Source organism: Cephus cinctus, unplaced genomic scaffold (assembly GCF_000341935.2).
Source record: "Cephus cinctus unplaced genomic scaffold, Ccin1 Ccin1_scaffold0407, whole genome shotgun sequence".
NCBI lineage: Eukaryota > Metazoa > Arthropoda > Insecta > Hymenoptera > Cephidae > Cephus > Cephus cinctus.
In genome coordinates, this window is record NW_014333091.1 from 1,178,413 (window position 1) to 1,201,190 (window position 22,778).

The 22,778-nt window shown below is 37.1% G+C and overlaps 1 protein-coding gene across 2 annotated transcripts; it reads left to right on the top strand.

Moving 5' to 3' along the window:
• Positions 1 to 474: 474 nt before the first annotated feature.
• Positions 475 to 21,732, top strand: LOC107267513 (BCL2/adenovirus E1B 19 kDa protein-interacting protein 3). 2 transcript variants are annotated; one of them, XM_015739336.2, is made up of 6 exons: positions 475 to 655; positions 8,826 to 9,000; positions 10,071 to 10,158; positions 17,775 to 17,848; positions 18,454 to 18,609; positions 18,717 to 21,732. In XM_015739336.2, the coding sequence occupies exons 1-6, from the start codon at positions 613 to 615 to the stop codon at positions 18,766 to 18,768; spliced, it is 588 nt and encodes a 195-aa protein (XP_015594822.1). In that variant the 5' UTR covers positions 475 to 612; the 3' UTR covers positions 18,769 to 21,732. The 2 variants fall into 2 exon arrangements, with proteins under 2 accessions (XP_015594822.1, XP_015594823.1); XM_015739337.2 differs by having other exon boundaries at positions 478 to 655; positions 8,832 to 9,000.
• The last annotated feature ends 1,046 nt before the right edge of the window (positions 21,733 to 22,778 follow it).

Below are 22,778 nucleotides of genomic sequence, written 5' to 3' on the forward strand. Positions count from 1 at the left end.
ATCTGGTAAACAAAACCAAGGAATTATTTCGCACTTAGAAGTATTCTTACATATCTAGAAGTAAACTCTTGTTCATCATATGTACATATGGATCCAAAAGTTGGAATGATCAAATAATATTCATGATCTGCGTTCATCTTAAAATTGAAGGACTTTACGCCTATGTAAAGCCGCTGAACCGATCGACCTGGTAGTAAGCCAATGAACGAACTGAAGGAGAGAGATTCAAGAAAGCTACTAAGCGACATAAAAATCTATCATCATAAATTCAGAGTCTACAGAAATTGATTTAATAATTTGAAAAAATTACCGTACAAAATTTCGTACTAATGTTGAGATGTAACCAGATACACAGTGGACCAAATTTCACAATAGTATGGTTTGACTAAAGTAGTACTATTTACATTGGGTCAGATGGAGTGTGATTGGCCGAGCGGTCTGACGTACGTGTGTTGACGTTTCATCAAAACAAAGCACCGTCTCGCGGCTCGCTGGCATTTTATTGCAACAATCCGTAGCAAGTGTGTCGTCTCCTGCTCGATTTAAGAAGTGCGTGACAGTCAGTTGGTGATATCCGTATTGGCGAGTCAGTTCGCTTAGTGGAGGAACGCGATGTCGTCAACCGCCAAGTTTACTGCGGACGAGCTGCTGGGTGGTGAGTTTCGAAAGATCTTTTACTACGAGATTCGTGGGCAGCTGTCATTCTGACACCGCGGCCATTTCGCGTGGCTTCGTTCAACACGTAAACAAACGCAGCCTCCCTACTACTTCTTTGCGTCGCAATTACCGCTGTATGTTAGCTGACACCGTTGAACTTGAGCACATCGACACAATCATTTGCTACGCATTCACCTGAAAATAAGCTTTTATATGTGCATCATTGAATATTCACTCGATAAAATTACAATATCGGATGATTCACTGACGTGTCGCGACTGGTTTCAACGACCATTTTTTGTAGCTGACCGGCGAACTCCAAAAATGCATACTTCTGTAAATCGAGTAGGAATTTTAAATCCCTAATTTTCCAGAAATATCTATATCGTAATCTTTTTTTTTGCAAGATATTTTTTTGTCATCTAATGGCGTACGTGATACAATATTGTCAAAAATATGTGAATGACGCGTGCCCCTGTACATACAATTTAGAAATGTATTGTGATCCGTTGAAGATATTAAAAGAGGCGTACTAATTTTTTTTTAATTTACTGTTATCGATATATCAATATTTGCTAAAAAATCCTGTGTTTAATGTGGATATCACAAAGGCAATATGTGGAAGCAAATGGCGAGGGAAAACGTATTAGCGCAGGGAATATATAAAATGATATGTACAATTTAGAAAGATTTACCATTCATAGGCGTATACGCGAAACTTGTAACGAAATGAGTAAAAATAATATTAGCAAGTCAAAGAGAAATTGCCTGCATAAAGATTAAACAAAAAAAATTATACGAGTAATGCAGACATTGCGCATTTGATTCTTCGCACGATTCTATTCTGCTCGTAAATAATTACAATTTTACGAGAATCTTAGATCTTACTTTTTCTTTGAAAGAATCTTTTATGTACGACGCACTCTGACATGAGTACATTTGACCGTCACGTATTCAATTCGCAAAAGATTATGACAAGATTTCTCTGCTTGTAGACATTGTTATTACATGTCATGATTCGTACTTAGCAGCTACGATGTTTACGTCGAGACTGAAAGATTCGCAAGTTCCAAATCGTAACTGCTCGTCAAAACAAAGGAGGTATTATTCTTTCTTCGTCTTGCGGAGTTGATATCTGTAAGATATGGCATTATCATACCTATTATCAGAAATAAGATAATTAGGTACTGAAAAGTACACGGTATTGTTTTACGCTTTTTATGAAACGATAACAATACAAATTAAAATGTCTGGCTCTAAAAGTTACCAATGAAACTATTTAAATATACTAAAAATAATTACCGTTTCCTGTTCATAACTGTGAAAGAAGTTTCTAAAGTACCAAGTAAGATTCGAACGGTAGTTGACAATCTGATTATAATAACACGTGGCAGAGCATATGTTTATGACTGCGTCTCATCAAAGATTCTCAGTCGACAATCCTTAATCCACTCAATCCTACAATCGTTGGAACAAATGCCATTGCTGTTGCTAATCTCAAGAATTAATGTCATGCAAATCTCCCTCGAAGTATACTAACAACACGAACTACTTTTCTAGATGAAAATAGACTAATACATCAGTGCGGGTGATGCTTCACGAATCACAGCTTTTTATAGCTTAGTAGGAATCTAGGCTACACACTGGTCACGCTACATGACGAAAAATATGACATGGCTGATGAAAGTTCAGAATATCATGACAGCATCTTTGTCTTAGATGATTAAAAGGAAATATAGACTTTCATTCAAGTTAATCGTCAGTATCATGGTGATATGAAAAACAATGATCGTCCTGATAAATCCCACTCCCCCAGAGTTCCATTCTTCTTTGCCTATATATAGGGACAGTACATCATTATATTATTGCCGTCACCACGTGTGCGCTCTAATGTTTATCGTGCGAAGGTTTCTAATCGATATTTGATCGACGGTTATAGCAGTGAGAGTAACTGCGCAGGTTAACCTATTTAGATAAAAAAAAAATGACGACTTCTTTGAGTACTTTGTCGATAACATGATTTGTAACTGTAGCAAAAATGTTCATGATCACTTAACAACTAGCACCTTCTGATGGCTTATATATACATATTAAGAATGAAGAATGATACTCTTAATAACTGCGTATGTTTTTGAGTATTCAGATCTTAAAGCAAATAACGATGACAGCGAAGACACTTATTTTTCACGGTTTTTAGAAATAATAATTTCCTCGTGGATTTTCTGTAATATTAAATAGCGGTTCTACGCGTGTTTTAACGGTCATATAATACATACAGCAAAAATGCCTATCCGACACGCTTTCCATTCTGTGACACGAGACGCAAGTCATTCTGATAAACTGATTACACCAGTCTAGTCCCCCGACCCTAAGTCAATAGCAAAGATCTGCACTGCAAAACGTGCCAAGTGGCTCCATATACATATTTGGCTGAACTTCAAATGATTTGGATACATTCTCTTGCATAGGGAAATATTTAATGAAGAAGTTAAGAATCACTAATAACCATTTCATCTGTGTAGATATTCTATATTCCTCTGACATCACAGATAATTTTTATTTATATAATTAGGAGTTCAATCGAATGTTCGTGTCGTGCACGCGCAAAACACGTAATCGATTACCAAGGACGTTAATCGCTAGGATTGTCAGCCGATGAAAAAGTTCGTTGAGAGGATTGAATTAGAAAAAGAGAGAGGGCTAAGTAAATGATTTAACGCGAGAACTCGCCCTTTGTTAACTTCAAGTCTCCACGCTTAAACTCTAATACCACTTGGTCGCCGTGATTCTCTGGCCTCCTAGCGATAGCTACCTTATGCTCCAGTCAGCTTACGAAAAATTCCATTGGTAAATATATCTTCCGAACGTTGTGTTTACCTCTGGAAGAGAAAGTCGCAAGCTCATGGCTATAAACGTAGGATCATCTATATGTTGTCTCTCTGAAGTACTGGCAACGAGATGTCTGTCGGGATGAGTGTGAAGCAAAGGAATGTCAGAGAGTCACTGACAGTTGAAAAATAACTCGACATCCCTGACCTTCTTTATTAGTCCGCAGAATAGATACTATACAATGGGATAAGTATCGTAAACACAATGTCTGCATTCCTTTCAGGAATATCAACAGCGATCGAGTCGCGTCATTACACCTACGTATATCATTTATATAACTTACGGCGCTCTTACCAAAAATGGAGCAGTCTAGAGAAAATTTGAAAGATTCGGTCAGGTCGTTATATATATATATATATATATATATTTCACTATTGATAACTCTGATAACGTGACATAAGATATACTCAAGGTCACGTCTCTATCTACTGTGATTCTCAATTTGGAATATGAATAAATGGAGTAGTCGTATAATCGTTAATTAACTTTCTGTTCTATTTCACTATTGATAACTCTGATAACGTTGGAGCAGTCTAGAGAAAATTTGAAAGATTCGGTCAGGTCGTTATATATATATATATATATATATATTTCACTATTGATAACTCTGATAACGTGACATAAGATATACTCAAGGTCACGTCTCTATCTACTGTGATTCTCAATTTGGAATATGAATAAATGGAGTAGTCGTATAATCGTTAATTAACTTTCTGTTCTTTTTATACAGATCCGTCATATCTTCCCTGAGGGGCTTTCAAATTATTCCTGTATCTTCTTTACCACGAAACATCTCTCAGTGTCATGGCCGTTCATTGTTCCTATGACGTTGTGCTGTGGGACACAGAAAGAGGACGGACACGTTTTTGGCTAGCTGCTATCTAATTCAGGTTCCACGGCGTGACCTTCTCCACCTTATATATATATGACTTTGGTCACGACCCTCGATTGACACATCGATTAGAACGATCTGCTTAGAAATCTCGTAGGCGTAACCAAATCCAGTACACAATTAATTGGCAACACTCTATGCGTGCTTTTATGAATCAAAACATTGTACGGTTAACAGCGAATATCGTAATATTTCCGTGGGTCGAAGACTGGCTAAGAATAAATGGCGTTGATGAAGGGGAGTCGGATACTGCGGTGGTCTGATTGAAATTACCGTCTGGGAAAAGAAGGGGGTCATTAATTCTTGACTATTTTTAAGCCGAAAGGCCCGTAGGACGTTATTCAATTTGTCGGCTTGTTATTATATTGTTTGACTCTGTCCGCCGTGTAATGCGACAACGTTATACATTGTGCTGATACTAGTACTCGTTACACTATAGTATCACTGGGCTGGCTCAAGTTTCCATACACGTATATACTATATGGCTTTGATTCAGGTGGCGTCTTGTTGAATACCTAGATGATACGCAGAGCGTGACCTTTTTTGTTTGTTTTTTCTGCTAACAATAAGCTGCACACACGCTAACCAGACTGCGAAGACGTACATGTCGAAGTTTTTTAATTCGTTGCCATACCAGGAAACGTATCAGTATGACAGTCTGTTGCTTCTGGATGAAAATCTTTTCAATGATTTCTCTGTATATAGTGCATGCTTAATTTCGTATGGTATAACGATTTTAATTGACTGCGCTCTAGTATGCGCAGTGCGATATGCAACACGCTGTGCTGTGCACGATTACGTACCGTAGGGTTAATCCAGGTCAACGTTTAGAGGTTGTGCGGGCAATTCACTAAATTGCATCCTACGTCTTCGCGAGTGTCTACCTTTCTTTTTTAACCGTTATTATTTGATAATTTCGTCGAATCTATAGCTGTACCCGCTACGTGGAATTCTTTTGAATAAATATATAACAGCGTAATAACAGGATACGCTAATAACCACTGAACACGTGTGTAATATCGGACTCGAGAATTATATTTTTGTGTGATGTTTACTTATGAAATTTCATACCACGGCGGTTTAACGCTGATTTCTTGTAGATACTGGGAAAATGTCGTTATAGGTAAGATATCCTATAATTATTGGGAGTAACAATTTTAGTTGGCAAAACGTCACGGTACGACGTACCGAAGAGCAACACGTGTAGCCTTGGCATGCACGTGCGTTTGTAAAGTGGAAGCAGGGGATGACAAGATCCCGGTGGGCAGCATCGTGAAATCCAATCGTGGGGAGATATGTACATACATACATACGTAATGTATATATAGGATACTGCCAACCGGAAACCCGTTCTACTTCGAAAGCAGCCAATCTTCTGTTTAATTTTTTTTCATCTTTCACTATGGTTCCGTAGTGTAAGAGTAAAAGAGTAGCTCGATTGTGTAAGAGTAAAATATTAACGTAGGCCGCAGCCGTGCGCAGTCGTTTATCTTGATAATCCTCTTACCACAGAATACTTAACCAAACCATATAAATTACGATATACAACTGTCATGAGATTGTTCGTCGTTTTACGAATTCTCAAAATCTGTGATATCCGTAGGATGTCATAGATTTTCAAGTATTAACCGCTGACAGCTTGCATGCAGAATATAAGCGTGACTGATGAAACGTGAAATTTGAAAACTTACTTAAAAATTATATAATAGATATTACAATATTGACCTATTGAGATTTTATTATTGAATATTAATATGGCAGCTTTCTAATTATTTATTGTCAATTATCCATTGAACATCGTGATCACACTTATGCAGTATATGGTAGCTGTCTGATGAATATTCATGCTGACAAAGTATTTACTTGTACCTAGTAACTGGTACGTTGGATGCATGCACGTGGTATAGTTATGGCGATGTTTATTCTGTGTATTGAGTGGATTTTATTTTGAAGTCTGACTTGACGCAGGGATGGTTTCTCTTAGACTTTACTTGACCAAGATTGACCTGTGCCAAATGTCTTAGCGCCAGATTACGTATTTCGCGGATATTAATCCTGACGTGGTCTCGGGAAATGGCGCGATGACAGTTCTCGAGGTCGTTCAGGTTTACCGCAGTGGGGATGGAGCCGTTGAATTTCATAACGATTAACGAATGCCAGAGAAACCCTTGAATTTTCGTGCTGAGGAAGCCATGACGCATGAACACGCGGATAGAGCATGAGCATCGGCTATTCTCTGGGCAAGACCAAATCACAGCGACATCCGGTTATACCTGCAGCCATGTTCACTCTCCAAGTAATATCGTCCCGAGGCAATAAATAGTAACGCTGAAAACGGCATTCCTCTCGCGTCAGATCTCGTATTATTTTCATCTCTTATACGTAATGCAAAACGCACGTTATTGCTTTAGAATTGAAATATTCACGTTAGAAAAGAGCAATTTAATTCTTATTGAGCATTTTACTTCGTACGTAAGAGATGTAAGGCTCTCGTAGGAAATTGTATAGTCTTTTATTCTTTCTTATTGTATAATTGAATAGTAATTGTATGTAATTAGAAAAGAACAATTCAATTCTCATTGAGCATTTTACGTCGTACGTAAAAGATTTAAGGCTTTCGTAGGAAATTGTATAGTCTCAATGTAACTTAGTTTCCTATCGAGAATTTCATTGGAGCTTTTTATACGGATGAGTTACCGGTGAATTAAGTCGAATGGTCTTCAAGAAGACATGATCCGTATGATGAGTACAATACCGAGCCAGATTATTAGCCAGTGAAAGATGGAGGGATACGAGTCGAAAGTAAAGTTACGTGGTGCGCGTCACGTAGTCGTACGCCAGCGTCCCATTCAATAACGCAGCAAGGGCTGGGATTGGTAGTGCGCATGCGCCGAGTAGAAGAAAGCCGAACTCCGTCCCTTGATAAACTCATAGGTCTCTCTCGCCTTCTCCATCATTCTTTCGCCTTTTCTCACGTAGCCGTAATAACCTATATGGAATATCATTTCTATACGGTTCACCATATTGACACCGTTTTCATTAGTGAAGCAATTGATTCGTCATGCGTTTCCTGTATTTTTACCCGTGGACACGCTGTAGAACTTTCGATAGTCGTTAAATCTGCATCGCATATTCGTAGCTCCGTTAGCTGATTCATGGAATCGTAACGTTACGCCGCAATGGACGTATCTTGTTTTAGACACCGAATCGCGACGGATTTAATAATTTAAGGAACAGTATGGAGCAGTCTTTCTTTTCTCTCGGTACAATGTATTTCTGCTAGACTCACACTAACTTTATCTTATGGTAGTACTAGAGAGGAGAAACTTGTTGGAACTGCGACATAAGAGTTTTTGGAATGGGAGAGACGCATGGTGCTCGGCTATTTAGGAGAGTTGAAATTACCCAAAATTCGGGTGTAGAAGATACATTTTTTTTTCCCTCTTAAAGTTGGCGAGTAACTATATACGCCGCGGTCATTAACACATAGAATATTAGACATGACCTATGCCCTTAGAAAAAGTTAACCATATGGTTTATTGATAATTCGTATAAACATACTAGTGAGTAATGACTTACGGTTAATTGTATTTTAGCTTTGTTATCATACTGCTGATACGTACAGGTAATTTCATATGGGAATTGCGATTAGCTACTTTTGTAGCATAGGACTATCGATGCTGTAAACTTATGTTTTCGAAATTTCTGCACGTCATTCAATGCAATTATTCGCAATTACTGCATCAAATGTGACGAATCGATATTACAGCTATATTATTATGAATCGTTTATATCGACGTCTCACGATCGATCAAACGTGTCACGTATCGATCATCGCGCACGAGTTGAGTTTAGTTACGTCAAAGACAGGCCTTGATCGTGAAATAAATACTGTTTAAAAACCGTACTGTGCCTGTGATAATTTTTACTTATTATTTTGTAGTTGATTTAAAAAAATCAAAAAAGAATGTACACTTTAAAGCTGATATTAAATTGATCATTTACACATTCGATCATTTTAACTGTGTAAAATTGCAAATCCGACTATAGGTACAGTCAGTTTTGATTTCATGAAAAATATTGATGACGCAAATATAAAAGTAATCAACAATGATTCCTCTGTATTTTCCTTATTTATTTACATAACTTAGTTATCGAGAATAAATAAACGAACAATTCCTTACCATTGTCACGTGCCAATCGACGTCATTAATTATTAACGTAAATCAAGCAGAAAGAGGACACTTTAGATAATAGAGGTGTGCCGGATCATTTACTGTAATTTTTTAATTTATATTAATAATTACTACTGTTAGGTTCTATGAAAAAAAATCCTAATAACTTGGCACGGTGATTTATTGAAAAAAATCTCGTCTTTCTTTTCGAGGTGCAGAGTCCTGGGTCGAACTCAATCCTGTCCCAGCGGACAGAGTGACACCTTTACCATTCAGCACCGGCGGTGAAGAGTACCTACGGCTTCTTCGAGAAGCCCAAAGGGACTCCACGCAATCCTCCGCTAGACATTCCTTGGCATCCTCTCGTCGAGATACTCCACGAGACAGGTAAGAAATATGAAAAAAAAAAAAAAACTGTTAATACACTATAGTACGTTACAATGTATTCCTATAAAAAATAAAGCCTATACAGAATCTTGAAACGCAGCAATTTCGTCCGGATGCTTCGTCAACGTGAAAATAAATCTGGACTAAGTTTCTGTGAGTCACGGGAATCTCAAGCAGATGTACAACGCGTTATCTTTCATCCAAGTTGTGCGTAATTTTTCGTCTTGGAGTCTTCGTGAAATTCCTGAAGATGGACTCGAGGAACGATCTAAGGATAAATTCAGAGATCAGATATCGCCCGAGTATTTACGTCGCTCTAGCGAAGCATTTTTATTTATCCCGTTGACCAAGGTCGCGGGATGCAGCTCTCCTGGCTTTACGTCATTTCGCAAAATGCACGCGGACCAAGTCTGCCAGTATGAAATGGTCGGGGAGAAAAGAAACAAAGTAATTGGCTCAATATCGCAAGCTTCTTGGTTCACTTGGCAGCGCGTGAGTCATCGCACGTTCGTCCTTTGACGCAGTGGGAAAAATGCTATTTATAAGCATTCAGTTCATCAAACCAAAAGTGTCATCCGGCATGCACGATTCAAACATGTGGAAGATCTTGCATGCTTCGTGCCTCATGTCCATAGAGTCATACTGTATTTGAATATCCTATATGCATATATATAGTATATGCATTATACATATGTTACTTTTCTATGACAACATGGCCGCGTGTTTTGGTTGTTGGTTTTATTGATTACCACGTGAATAATAGGTGCGCGTAGGATAGTTAAATGGATATACATGGATGCACGTGTTTACGAAACTACAATAAATATTTAAATAGACACGAACGGCAGAACGCATTACTTTGGTAAGCCTGCTTTGGCCGTTGCGTTTGGTTGTCGTTTCGAAAGCATATTCATCTAGTTGTTAAAGTAGTCCTCGAATTTTATCAGGCATACACGGACAGTGGTTATTTTTTCCGGGCGCCTAGTGCGCGTAGTTAATTTTTTCCCTCTTTTATATCTTCATTACGACGTTATCGGAAATGATTTTGAAATATTTTCTTTTTGTTACAGCCCAAAAAGCCCACCGAATAGTCCAAACACGGAGTTATCCACCGAGGACGAGCTTAAAGGCGTTTACATTAATTACACGTACAACAAGGTCAGTTTCCTTATCGATTATCATATGTGTACCGTACCGTGTGTGGTTTAATGCGCAACAGTAATAAACAGTATTATCTGCGGACGCCTTAAACGTGTGCACAGTAAATTGGATCTGCTTGGTCAGGGAAGCAAAATATGGTTTTCTATGATAGATACGTAATTGTTTGTAGGGCGATAAAAAAAATATGAGTCAGTATTGTTTTTCTTTACTCGTATATCAGTATCAAGGTCTTCGGGAATTTTGGTAATTTGCAAAAATTAAAATACTCTCGCGAAACCTTCGACACTTTCGCTTCTCAAGAACGCTCGGAGATTGTGTCGATTGGATAACCGGTTTATGAATTTTTTTATGCTATCAGAAGACGCGTGAACTATTTTTAATCATTTTTTCTTATTTCATCGCTAATTTTGTAAATACTTGAGAGACAGTATATTTTGCGTATATGTAACGGAGTCGTTATGCTTTTTTTTTATTTCGTTGATGATACCAGTGACAGAAATGGAATTTCTTTCGTTATGCACTTTGAGGTCACGTTAGCCTCAGTACTGTCAATCGACCAACGTGCAACAGGTTTATTCAATAAGGATTGTTTCCCGTAGAAGATTTCTTGGATCACTGACTCCACTCGTAGGGAGTTCGCAGTGGCACTCTAAAGACCGTAATATATCGTATGGTCAGATTTATCGCACGGGCCATTAAAATCATCCAAGAAGGTAAAATCGATTTTCAAAACATTCAGATGCACACTGCACGATCACCTTTACCTCTCATTAGCTATATGTTATTCCGCGCTCTCGCGTTCTCGTTTAGATTTTTTTCTTCCTTTTTTTCTGAAAATCCACATCTGTGTGAACCTTCGCACAAGAACGACGTCACTCAGAAACGTTTCTCCTTATGTTTTCCTGAACCAATTGACTCTGAAACTCTAAACCCGATCCATCGACTTATCGATCCTACCTATCACCTTTCATGGTACTTTCATACCTACCAACCATCCGTACTCTATAGGAATACCAATTGGTATGTGCAATTGTTTACCCGCACGGCACGAGATCGACGCTCCGTGACGAATCTTTTTTTTTCTTTTCCCTCTCAATTCATTGAATTCAAGTATGAAAAATCGAATACCGAGCGTGACTAAACTCACCGCAAAACCTTGAAATTATCAGTTTCTGAACACCACTGTAGACGTAATGCAAATCGATGATACAATAGCAAGCCTATGGCTTGTCTATATATAGACGTAGCTACAGGCGCATTCGAAACGGAGAGGGAAAATTTTACTAATGAATATTCCATATTACGTGATGGAAATTGGAAAACTTTTATTTTGGAAAAAAAAAATCACGGATTATCTTTATCTGCACGTGACGTCACTCACGCTTATCGGAATATAATAGCGCTATCAAAGTTTGTTTTGTTTTCAATAACGTCAGAAATTCTTCCATTCATTTTCGTATAGCGTCTTTATCTGACGTGCAGAAAGACAGCATTTATTTTCTTTTACAATAATTCGCAATACGTACGAAAATTGTTAGCTGGGGTTTCACTGTAAATGAATTAAGTGTAACAGCTTAAATTACTTGCTAATTTTACGGGAGACAGACGTGCGCCGTCCTTAGCTCTGATCATCCGAGTGTCTCATACGATTCTCGATCCGGTTGATACTTCTTTTTTTTATATGTCGTTCAAGAACCGGTTCTAAGTTATAGTTCGTGGAGTATCTACTCCGGTACCCATGCAAGCTACATACCCAACCTGTGTAATCTGGTGATTCTGCACTGTTTTGCACAAGAGATATAGCTGGATGTAACAGTTTTGCCTTAAATATAGTATATACACATAATCCTGATTAATACCCATATATATCGCTATAATATATATAATATATACGTGCAGTTCCGAGATTTGCATAACTCGATGATATTGTATTGAAATTTCACACGTGCGACTATTCCAATCACACTGTGCATATAGTAGGTGGGTAAGAAAAAAAAATTCTTAAAATTAGTATGGTGTGGATAATTTAACAATTTTACATATTTTCCTTGTTCGCTCCGCCGGGTATGTAACCATAAATTACATAAATCGATAAATATGCTTGCAAGAAATTTATTTTGATAGAGAGAATTCGGAAGTATCGTAAATATCATCTGTTCGTTATACTTCAGAGTCGTCCGGTATCTATGAAAGTGAAAGAACAAACTCGTATGGAATTTTCTAATCGCGTGCAACTCGCTATTGCTAGAATGTATACAGCGCGTTATATCGTGGGTACAGTTTAACGAAGCGTGAAGTTGCGATTGCACCTGCACAGGTGCACGTAATCCTCCTCTTGTATTTCAATTATAGAAGCGCAAACTGCACTTGGGAGAGACTCTCTTTGCCGTTATATTTTCCACGATTCGCGTGATAGTAAAAAAAATATTTTACGTAATATAAGGGAACGTACTACGGTATCCATAGTGGGACAATAAATATTCCTGACTTTTGGGTAAAAAAAATATTTTTTCATACTTGGTGTGGGGACAATATTCACTTTACGATCTATGTGCTACGAGTTACGTAATGAGCTTAGTGTCTTTCAGATATCTCGTATTCTTTTTTTTTTTTTCTTAATGGATCCCGCAAATACAAGCGTGTTTACAATCAGTGACGGAATTGGCGTGCGTTCAAGGCGTCGTAAGTTCATCAGCTGACCAATGGAAATTCAGTTCGTTTCTCACGCCACTCAATAGTCATTCATTCTCGATTTAGCTGGTTGTTTGATGGAGAAAGGACAGCCCCGATGATTTCGCGAAGAACACAAAACTTCTTTACCGACAATTGCCTCGTGGAAGTATGTTTGTCCAACTCTCTGTTCGATCGCCATATTTGGGCTACAGTTTCGTGCAAATTTCGAATTCGCTCTGCAATACAAAATTCTATTTAACGTACGCTTATCGCAGATTGCATTTGTGGCGGCTGCGCTAGGGCTAGACATTGACGTTGCACTAAAAAAATGTACAAAGTGGACGATTACGAAATATAAGGTTGTAGAAACTGTTTTGAAAATATGTCAAAATTTTCATGCCCATATATAACTAATATGTATAATACACGTGTATATTTATTGTGCTTTATATATAGCCACGCGCGGGCGTATATATTTTTGTGGACAATCCCACGCAAAGTGATGACGGACGCGCGTACTGATAATTCGTGCCAAAATCTGGCCACGCAGTGTTTCCTTAATAGTCTTGTTGGATGGTTAATATTTTTATCGAAATGCGCATCAACTGGCTAATTGTATGTACAAGTGAACTTGTTCATTAACCTATTATATAAAGACCCTATCCATATCATTATCATTTAGTATCTTCCTTATGTATACGTGACGCATCAATTAAACCACTACGGATTCGCGTCCATTAAAACAATTAAAATCACCGTGGGATATTTCTCTTTTTTTTTTTTATGTAAAACTGCCAAATCTCATTCTATGCATTCGAAACAACAGCCTTCCCAAGCGATCGTAGCTCAGACGTCGACTACTACTCCACGTTATTCCACAATGTAAATTCAACTCGTAGCATTTGTAAACAACGTCGTAAACGCGTCGCGAAATTGCATACAGCGTATAAATATTATACGTCTCATGACGATCTACGCGTGAACGAGACAGTGAATGTGTGAAACGAAAAATTTTTTTTTCAAGGTTTTAATAGGTTATGCGCAAATTGTGCTGCACCTAGAGACTCAATGTTTTCGCGTCATAGTTATCAGTAAGTCCTATGACAACAACCATGAGCGTTAATGGGAAATAAGTTGTAGAACAAAAATTAATCCGAGACGCATAGTCATAACTTGTACTGAATACACACACGGTCATATATAGCATAAGATAAGTTGTCAGAAGATTTTTAGTCTCGAAAAAAAGTTTATTTATTAAGCGAATTTCATATCGATTTTCCACAAATGACAGAAGCGCCCGATTACGACGACAACGAAATGCTTCTTGGATGCCAAAAACGCACGCGCCACGTGTTGTGTCCTATTCATCGGGATCTACGTAGCGCTACAGTAAGATAAAATCGAAAATAGCTAGGGGTCAATTTTCACAGCGCAAAAAACGCGAGAGGCGTCATTCTTGTATATCGATTGCTGCTGTAATCTGATAGATAGATGATTACATTATCGATTTGAATTTATCTCACTCACTGGCGATAAGCCGTCCCTTTAATGATAAACACATGTTCTATGTGAAATCAATAAAAACACGTCACTCGTCTATGTTAATAGTATCCACTTGCTTTGGGCACAGAACACCTACGCATCCATCCCAATTACGCACAATCACGTAATTACCCACCAGAGACAATCTCAGTCATACGACAATAATACACACGGAAACCTATAAATCGCACTAGAGTCGTCCCATTTTAGGTAACCCTACCTATTACGCGTGGAATATTCTTCGCAGTGGTCAATTTATCATCATAAGGATTCGTCACTGATAATCAGTATTCTTCGTGTGGAGGTACTTGCGAAACGTCGAGATCGAGCTGTTATCATCTCCAGTGCTTTAGCTTGCTCGGATAAGTATTAAGGTCATCGGTCAAGCGTTCAGTGTAAACTGCGACATATTATACTTTGTGTATTCAAAAAGTCAGCGACGCGTTCGCCAGTCAGTATTGCTTATTAAAGGCCGATTCACACATTTCAGTGCCGTATCCGGTAGCTACTGCACCACTTCGAGATGTTCACACATTTCAGTACTGTTCAGTATCAATACCGTTCAGACGCCACAGAGTCGTTGTTCAGTACTTACTGCCCGTTCAGTGAAAGTATCGTCGCACGGGACGTGCACGATACGAATACAGCACTGAAATGCGCGAATCGGCCTTTACCGTAGTCTTCGGAGACCGGAAGTTTTCATTATAGCATTATAGTAGCATTATAGCTATAACATGCGTTATGCATTTACAAAGGATCGAGCGTCCATAAGTTTATTGTTATCCAAGTTCATCCACGCCGATCGTCAAACAGGGACATTCGCTGGTCCGTTACTAAAGACACAACGCGACTCTTCCACGTGTAATGGCTCGCGTACGATTCTTGGCAACGTTTGATACTACGTCTTCGAGCAACGATCCAAAGACGCGTTCATTCTGGCTTAGCAAGCTCGAACGTCACGGAGACGTCAAATGTAAGCGCTTCGACATAATTGTACTTGCTAAGCGATAGTACGTTCCTTGTACTATTTATCATGCAATAAATTGTAGAATTTTCGTCTGTCATCATTTCCTTATTTCATTTCCGTTTATAGAAAAGATCGTTATAAATAAACATTATTCCAATGTTTATCTTCCATGCAGTCTAAACGTGATGTTATTGCGTAAGATTATGAGGTGACGCCTAGACTTTCTACTCCAGCATTGTTCAATAGACTAGACTCGCTTCGAAGGGAAGTTATCAGGCTGTTGAATATCTTTGGTTTTATCAAACCCGGAACAAATATTTTTTTCGCCGATTGACAGGGTTATATAAGCACTTTCGAACGTTGTATGCATATTTCTAATCGTACGATTTAATTCTTGATCGGCTATATCACGGAAATAATTGCGAAGTAGGTTCAAGCGCTAATAGTATTGCAGCTCAGTTGCATTTTGATAGGACTTAAGGCGCAGGCGACCTTGAATTCAATGTTATCGACGTAACGCCCCTGTTTACTGTCATCAATACTATACTCTGTTACGATAGACTTGTACCGAACGATAGGAAAATCGTATACGATCCTTCTGGACGATTGCCAATCCTTGTTCTTGGATTTCTTTGGATATCAAGACAAGTCACTCGGTGATTGCGACGCGGTATGTCCTTTGATTAAGAGAAATGGAGTTTTCTCTTATCTCTATCGTACATTGTTATTCATTGTTAACCTTGAAGGAAATTCTCGAGACATGCTAACGATGACGCGACACAAAGCACAAGAGACTTCCTTTGTTTCAGTTGACACGGGCATCCTATGTAGGTTGATGGATAAAATTTTATATTAAAAAAGAGTTGGTACTACTGCCAATTGTCAGCTATGTTTTTTTGCTTTTTTTTTTGGTTCATTCATTGAAAATCTCGTTCATTTAGCTAAGTTTGAATGTAGAAAATTTTGTTTGAATAATTTGATTTAATGGGTTAGGCCACTGTAACGACCGAAAAAATATTCGTGTTGTAAATTTTTTTTTCAGTGGAACCATGAAATAAAATGAAATTACAAAATAAGGTCTTTATTATATAAGTAATAAACTATACAAAGTAATTTTTTCAAAGCGATACATGTAAAAATGGCGACTGCACAGCATTTCTCCGATGACGCCTTTATTTACACGGCCGAATCAGTACCACCTGCAATTTTTACGTTAAGATGAAAAACCAAAGGTTTTCCGATTATTTATTAGAATAACTATGGGAATACGTAGGATTTTTTCGATATATTGATTTTTGCCAAAAAGGCGCACTTCGAAATGTAAAAGGATACAATGCCATGAGAAAATCATCAGGAAATTGTTTATAAAAAAGGAATTATGCAATATACCGAAAAAATACCGTGTAAATAGAGGCGTCATCGGAGAAATGCTGTGCAGTCGTCATTTTGACATGTATCGCTTTGAAGAAATTATTTTTTATAGTTTATTACTTGTATAATAAAGACCTTACTTTGTAATTCCGATTTTCTTCATAGTTCCGCTGAAAAAAAAATTCACAACAAACGAATATTTTTTCCGCCGCTACAGTGGCCTAAACCCCTTAAATAAAAGCCATCATGGCCGTTATTATTTAAATAATCTCATTTTTGTTTTAACGTCAGTGATATATGTACACATTGGAATATCAACTTTCAAGTTATCTCAACACATACAAAACACGGTCGAATGTTGTCATAGTTATTTGCTACGTGCTATATTGCCAGATTGCGTAGACTAATATTTAGCTCTATTCGACATAACTTTGTTCTTCTATGTGCCAACAATAAGCGGGCACGTGGCTGACTGTGCACGAGACGTGTAGTGCACTGTATTTGTTAGTGTTCAAAAGTTGCTTCGACATTTCAGCAATACTTTGCTTAGAATTATTTCGAGAAAAATTATACACGTAGATTAAATCATGTGTTGACTGGCATAATCGAGATCATTTTCTTCAGTGGCTAATCTTGATCCAGTCTGTTTAGTTTTCCCAGAATTCTTTGACAGTGATGTATTATCAGATTTTTAAGCGTTATCATAGTCATTGGACGATATGATAATTTTTAAAAAATTATTTTTTTTCTAAATTCTACCAGTCGGTTATTTTGTTTCAAAATGTACCTTGAACTTGATTTTAACCTGAAGTGCGTGATGGAAATTTCCTATGGTAAGGTCGTAGCTCGCAAAAAACGACGTCCTCAATGGGACGTCGGGGCGTCGTCGCCTCTGAATTGCTTTCCACCTCGCAGAACGTCTGTCCTTTTTCACGGTTCGATACCCGACGAACACGGAATGACCCGCTACGTATAACTTTGGTGGATTCCCTCGCATTTACCTTTTACCAAACTAAATATAACTTACAATGCTTTAACTTGTCTCTTTCTAACTTTGCAGGACGGAGAATTGCTGGAGAAGAATGGGGATTGGATTTATGAATGGAGCTCTCGTCCAGACCAGGCACCACCTAAGTAAGAGTTCAAACAGTATGCTTGAGTTAGAAATGAATATTTATTTTCGTCCATAGACAATTTCCCGAACTCCCTTACACCTCTTTACGTATATATATTCTCAGGGTGTACATTTAGCTACGCTATTTCTTCTATCCGTCATTAATATGGAAAAACCTCCTTTGAAGAATTTCGTATACCGTTTCTTACATGAGATACTGCACAGTTTGAATAGACATTCTGATACACAAATCATTGCTCTGTGTTCATTCACTTGTTCATCTACATCTGCATACCTCAAGATGATTGAAGTTACCTATTGTGCTTTAATCAAGAACAATGAACGACTCAATCAGAGGGAATGATAACTCTTCGGTGAATAAGAATTGCCCTCTTTAACAAAGTTATCAGTTTCTTTCTAATAACGTTCAAGTTTAACGACATTAATGCATACGCCATTTACTTCATGGTCAGTAACTGATGCTACAGTTAATTAATATTGATGACCTCTTAGGATCGCAATTGAAAATGATTGCAGTGAGATATGCAATTATATGATTAGAATTTTCAAAGAGGATTTTTAACGGTCTAATTTGATGTAACATAAATTTTTTTTCCATTTACAGAGACTGGAAATTCAAGCATCCACCCGGCGTTACCAAGAGGAAAACGTATAGCATTCGCACTGCGAAGGTTGGCAAGAATGGACTCTTCTCCAAGGAAGTTCTGTACACCCTTTTCCTTACCAACATTCTCTCTCTGCTCATCGGCACCGGTTTTGGGTAAATGAAAATGTTTTAATTATTTCTTCAAAATCTCACAAGCCTAACCATCACGTTAGAGCGAAAAGTTGCGCGTTGCGGATTGATAATTAAAACTCTTATTACAGAGTCTGGCTGACCAGGCGAGGACTCATGATGCCACGTGTCGCCATCGAGTGAATATGACGATCATGTGATACGAACTACGAAAGATTAACGTTGTAAGTAATGGAGGAGAAGGGATAGCTGGCTAATGGGACGCAAGCAAGACTGATGCTGGAGGGCAATCAAGCCTAAATACACTGCACACACATATACACAATTATTCGCATTATCCAATATAATTAATATTTCTATTTTAATCTCTTTCTATAAAGCGTACTTCATGAAAGATAACGTGTACGATTTAAGTTATGCGTATATGCATATCCGTATATGTATATATACACAGGCTGGAAGAGATGTATATGTATACGGGTATGTCGTATATATTTGTATGCATAGATGCTTAGGAAGAAAAATGTGGAAATTACAAAAAAAAAAAGGAATAACATGATGTCTAAGTAGTCTAGTTTTGGAGTGAAAAGAAAAAGATAACCTGTCCATTTTATACCGTTTCTAATACGTTTCTATCTGCGATAGTACATAGGCATAGCTTGGATAGTATTTATCGGTAACTCTTACTGATTAGGAAATCGCGATGTGAACCCGGCACTAGTAGAGGACAATTTGTATTACGAGTACGAGTAATGGAAACGTTTTCTCATGCGAAGTTGTGTATTGGCTTCTCCAGAAGGTATTTCGAGATGTGTATTTATTTGACCAACGAAAAATGTGCTTAAGAAGAATTGATACGATGCTATTCATTCAATATGATTTGGCGCAACAACTTCTTTTTTTAGCTAATACATTGTTACGTAACGTATGCCAACTGTCATTTATTTTTTTTAAGTTATCGATTTTTCATTATGTTGGAAGTACATTAGTCACTTTTTATTTTATCACTTTACTCTGAAGAGTTGAGGTGGTTCCTTATGGCGAACAATGCATTTCTCTGCTTTGAAAATTTTATGCGTCATATCGATACATCATTTGATGTCGCTAATTCAGAAAATTGTATGCCGTGGCAGTTGCGCGCGAAGAAAAGATATTCGGTCGGCGTAAACCAATCTTTAGTGCTCTAGTAGAATTAGACGTTAAATTAGTTGTTCGTTGCACGTGTAAGCTACCTTAGGGCGCCCGTGAAATGTGCATTGCATTTTTTGTTTTTGATTTTAATTAATACTCTTTCTTTATCGTTTGCATTATGTGTTTGGTATGCAAGGTATTATTGCGCAAATCAAAAGGAGCCTTGTTTGTTGGATCTGTTAAAATTTTCAGGATAAAGGAATAATTGTAATTGTTAGTTTGGGCACGAAGTTATTAGTCACGTGTCACCAATGTGAATCGGAACTTACTCGCTTATACTTTGTACTATTATATTTCTATGCTGAACAATTGCACATGTTTATTATTATGCTACTCATCGCAATGAGTCTTCACGGTTGTAGCCTTTTAGTATGCGCGAGCAATCATCAATGAGAGCTTCGCCATAATTGTCGTGTCTCAATTGATATATCGTTATTCATAAACGATATCAAGTAGAGAAACTTGATAAGCGCATTGTCTGTAAAATTAATCGGGTGACAGCCACTATATTCTGTTATTCAAATATGAGAGAACTTTCGACAAAAATTTAATGGTTTTCATTTGAACGTTAAACATTCTATCTGTTCTCTTTGTTTTGTCTTTTCTGTTTTCATTCTCCATGGTGTTAATACTTTCTTGCTGAGGAATTGCTTATCGATCGATAAACTGATGTCATCCGTACTTGTGTGTTTCACACGTTAAATACCTCTTGACCAATATTGAAGCCGAATAATTTGTGGTTCGCAAATTTATTTTAACAGCAATATCGCGATGTTATATTTTCAATGAAGCGACGCTTCATTGTTTTTTTTCTTATATGAAGATGAATTTGTATATCAAGATTGGCCATGTTAGTGAGTCAGTATATAAAAGATGAATAAATGATTAAAAGCTCTTTTCCATCTTGCAAAATTTCCACTACGATTCTATCAATTATATTCTGCATTGTATGTATACGTGAAATGTAATTCTAAGGCTTTGAAGGGACGGTGTTAGAAGTATAAATGATTATTACAATGCAGAGTAATGCAGTAAATATTTAAAAACTGTCAAGAAGAAATTTTCTATTCGGTTCCTGTAACGAACAAACAAATTTTATTCTAATTCGATTTTCTCAAATTAGACTTCCAGGAACCAGCTTATGAACGCGCAAAAACAATAATACTATTTCTTCTGTTGCTTCCCTAAGCTACCCGTGAAATTTAATAGACAATAAATTATTACGCAATTATCTTTAACAGATGCAATTAAAAGTTTAATTAGAAGACTTCTACTACGTCTTTGGTCAATGCCATATGGGCAGTGAACTTTCTATTGCTATTCTTAGCAAAAACAATATGTCAATATAATAGCGCCGTTAACCGTGGACAACGTGAAATGATTCTACTTGATCAACCTCGAATTAAAAAATTGTTTATGCATCAGAATTAATTTTGATTTACATTGTTATCAGTTAAGATAAGTTTGTTTGTATAGCAGGAAAGCTTCTTTATTAGCAACACAATATTATTTAGTTGGACATCAATGAACTTTTCAGTGATATGTGAATTTTATTGATTTAAAATTGACGTCTTTGTACCGAAAGATAATCGTCAGGAATATTCTTGTTTGACAAGAAGAATTGTATTTGACCTCCTCTCTTTCGTTCAAGAGGAAATATTTAATTAGTGGTTCCGTTTGTAACGTGAATTGTATTTTGAAGTAAGCGGCATACAGTAATGGATTTATTAATGTGATTTGTAATCGCATTGGTGGGAATATTCATAACTTGATTGCAACGTTTGTCATCTTTAATTTTATTATTTACGTTTGCAAATTACGGTGTTGATGGTATTACTGTGATTCTATAGTTGCGAGATGCCTGATGATTATTTTACTTATTCTCCTTAATACGACGAAGTATGTATATGTTTCACTGTTTGTAATTACTAAGAAATAAAGCATTTTGTAAATTTATATTTAGCGTGTTTATTGTTATACGGCTTTATGCGTACCATACTGAACGAATCGATGATACTATATCATATGTCAGTTTAGACAATTGCTCTTTTATGAATGTGTTTTCAGCTGCAAATAATTCTTCACGTGTCCGATACGTATGTAAATATAAGCATCATGTACGGTAATGGAAATTCACTCTCCTTACAAAGTGCATCTTCTTTATGTTTATAATTTAAAAAATGATCGAAACTTAATATGGAACTTTGAGATTATCTTATTGAAGACATAATATACAGGGTGAACCACAAATCGTGATCAGTAGAGATTACTTTGTTATTAGCAGTCCGATCGAAAATGTTTTTATCAGCTTGTGCATGGTTTTAAGAGAGCTTTAACGTAATAGTGAAAAATTACTGGTCAACTCTTTTTTAAAATGTTTTTTCAAGGTTACCTTGAATGTTTTGCAACTGAACATATAATTTTTTTACGCCTGTCTGTTAGAGGATTTCAAGACGAATTCGGCACATGTAAGGACATGACATTTTTTCATCTGGTTCGAAAGAAAATTAAAAAACTTTGTAGCACAAGGAGAATCACAGCTACGCCGTTATACGCATCCATTCTGTCGTCTTCAGTCGCCATCAGTGTAAAGGAGAGGCCATAAAGAATGCAAAACAATCGTTTGTTCACCGTCTACGCGAGTGCATTGCAGCTCGTGGACACCATTTTGAACATCGCTACAATTAAGATTGGTAAATTTTGACTTGTCAACAACATTGGTTGCGTAATAACGGCGTAGCTGTGATTCTCCTTGTGCTACAAAGTTTTTTAATTTTCTTTCGAACCAGATGAAAAAATGTCATGTCCTTACATGTGCCGAATTCGTCTTGAAATCCTCTAACAAACAGGCGTAAAAAAATTATCGATATTTAAATGTTAATATTCTGGCATATCTCCTTATTGGAGGAGTCAGCCATAAGGAAAAGAAGGAATTAAGTCCAAACACCTAATTTATTAATATTCAAATTTGAACGTAATTTATTTTCGATATTCTACAATTT

Bases quoted from the DNA above. Each gene is read 5' to 3' on its own strand.
- LOC107267513 (XM_015739336.2), top strand. From the start codon at position 613: ATGTCGTCAACCGCCAAGTTTACTGCGGACGAGCTGCTGGGTG. The intron at 656-8,825 runs GTGAGTTTCGAA...TTTCTTTTCGAG, and splicing joins TGCGGACGAGCTGCTGGGTG to GTGCAGAGTCCTGGGTCGAA. The intron at 18,610-18,716 runs GTAAATGAAAAT...CTCTTATTACAG, and splicing joins CTCATCGGCACCGGTTTTGG to AGTCTGGCTGACCAGGCGAG.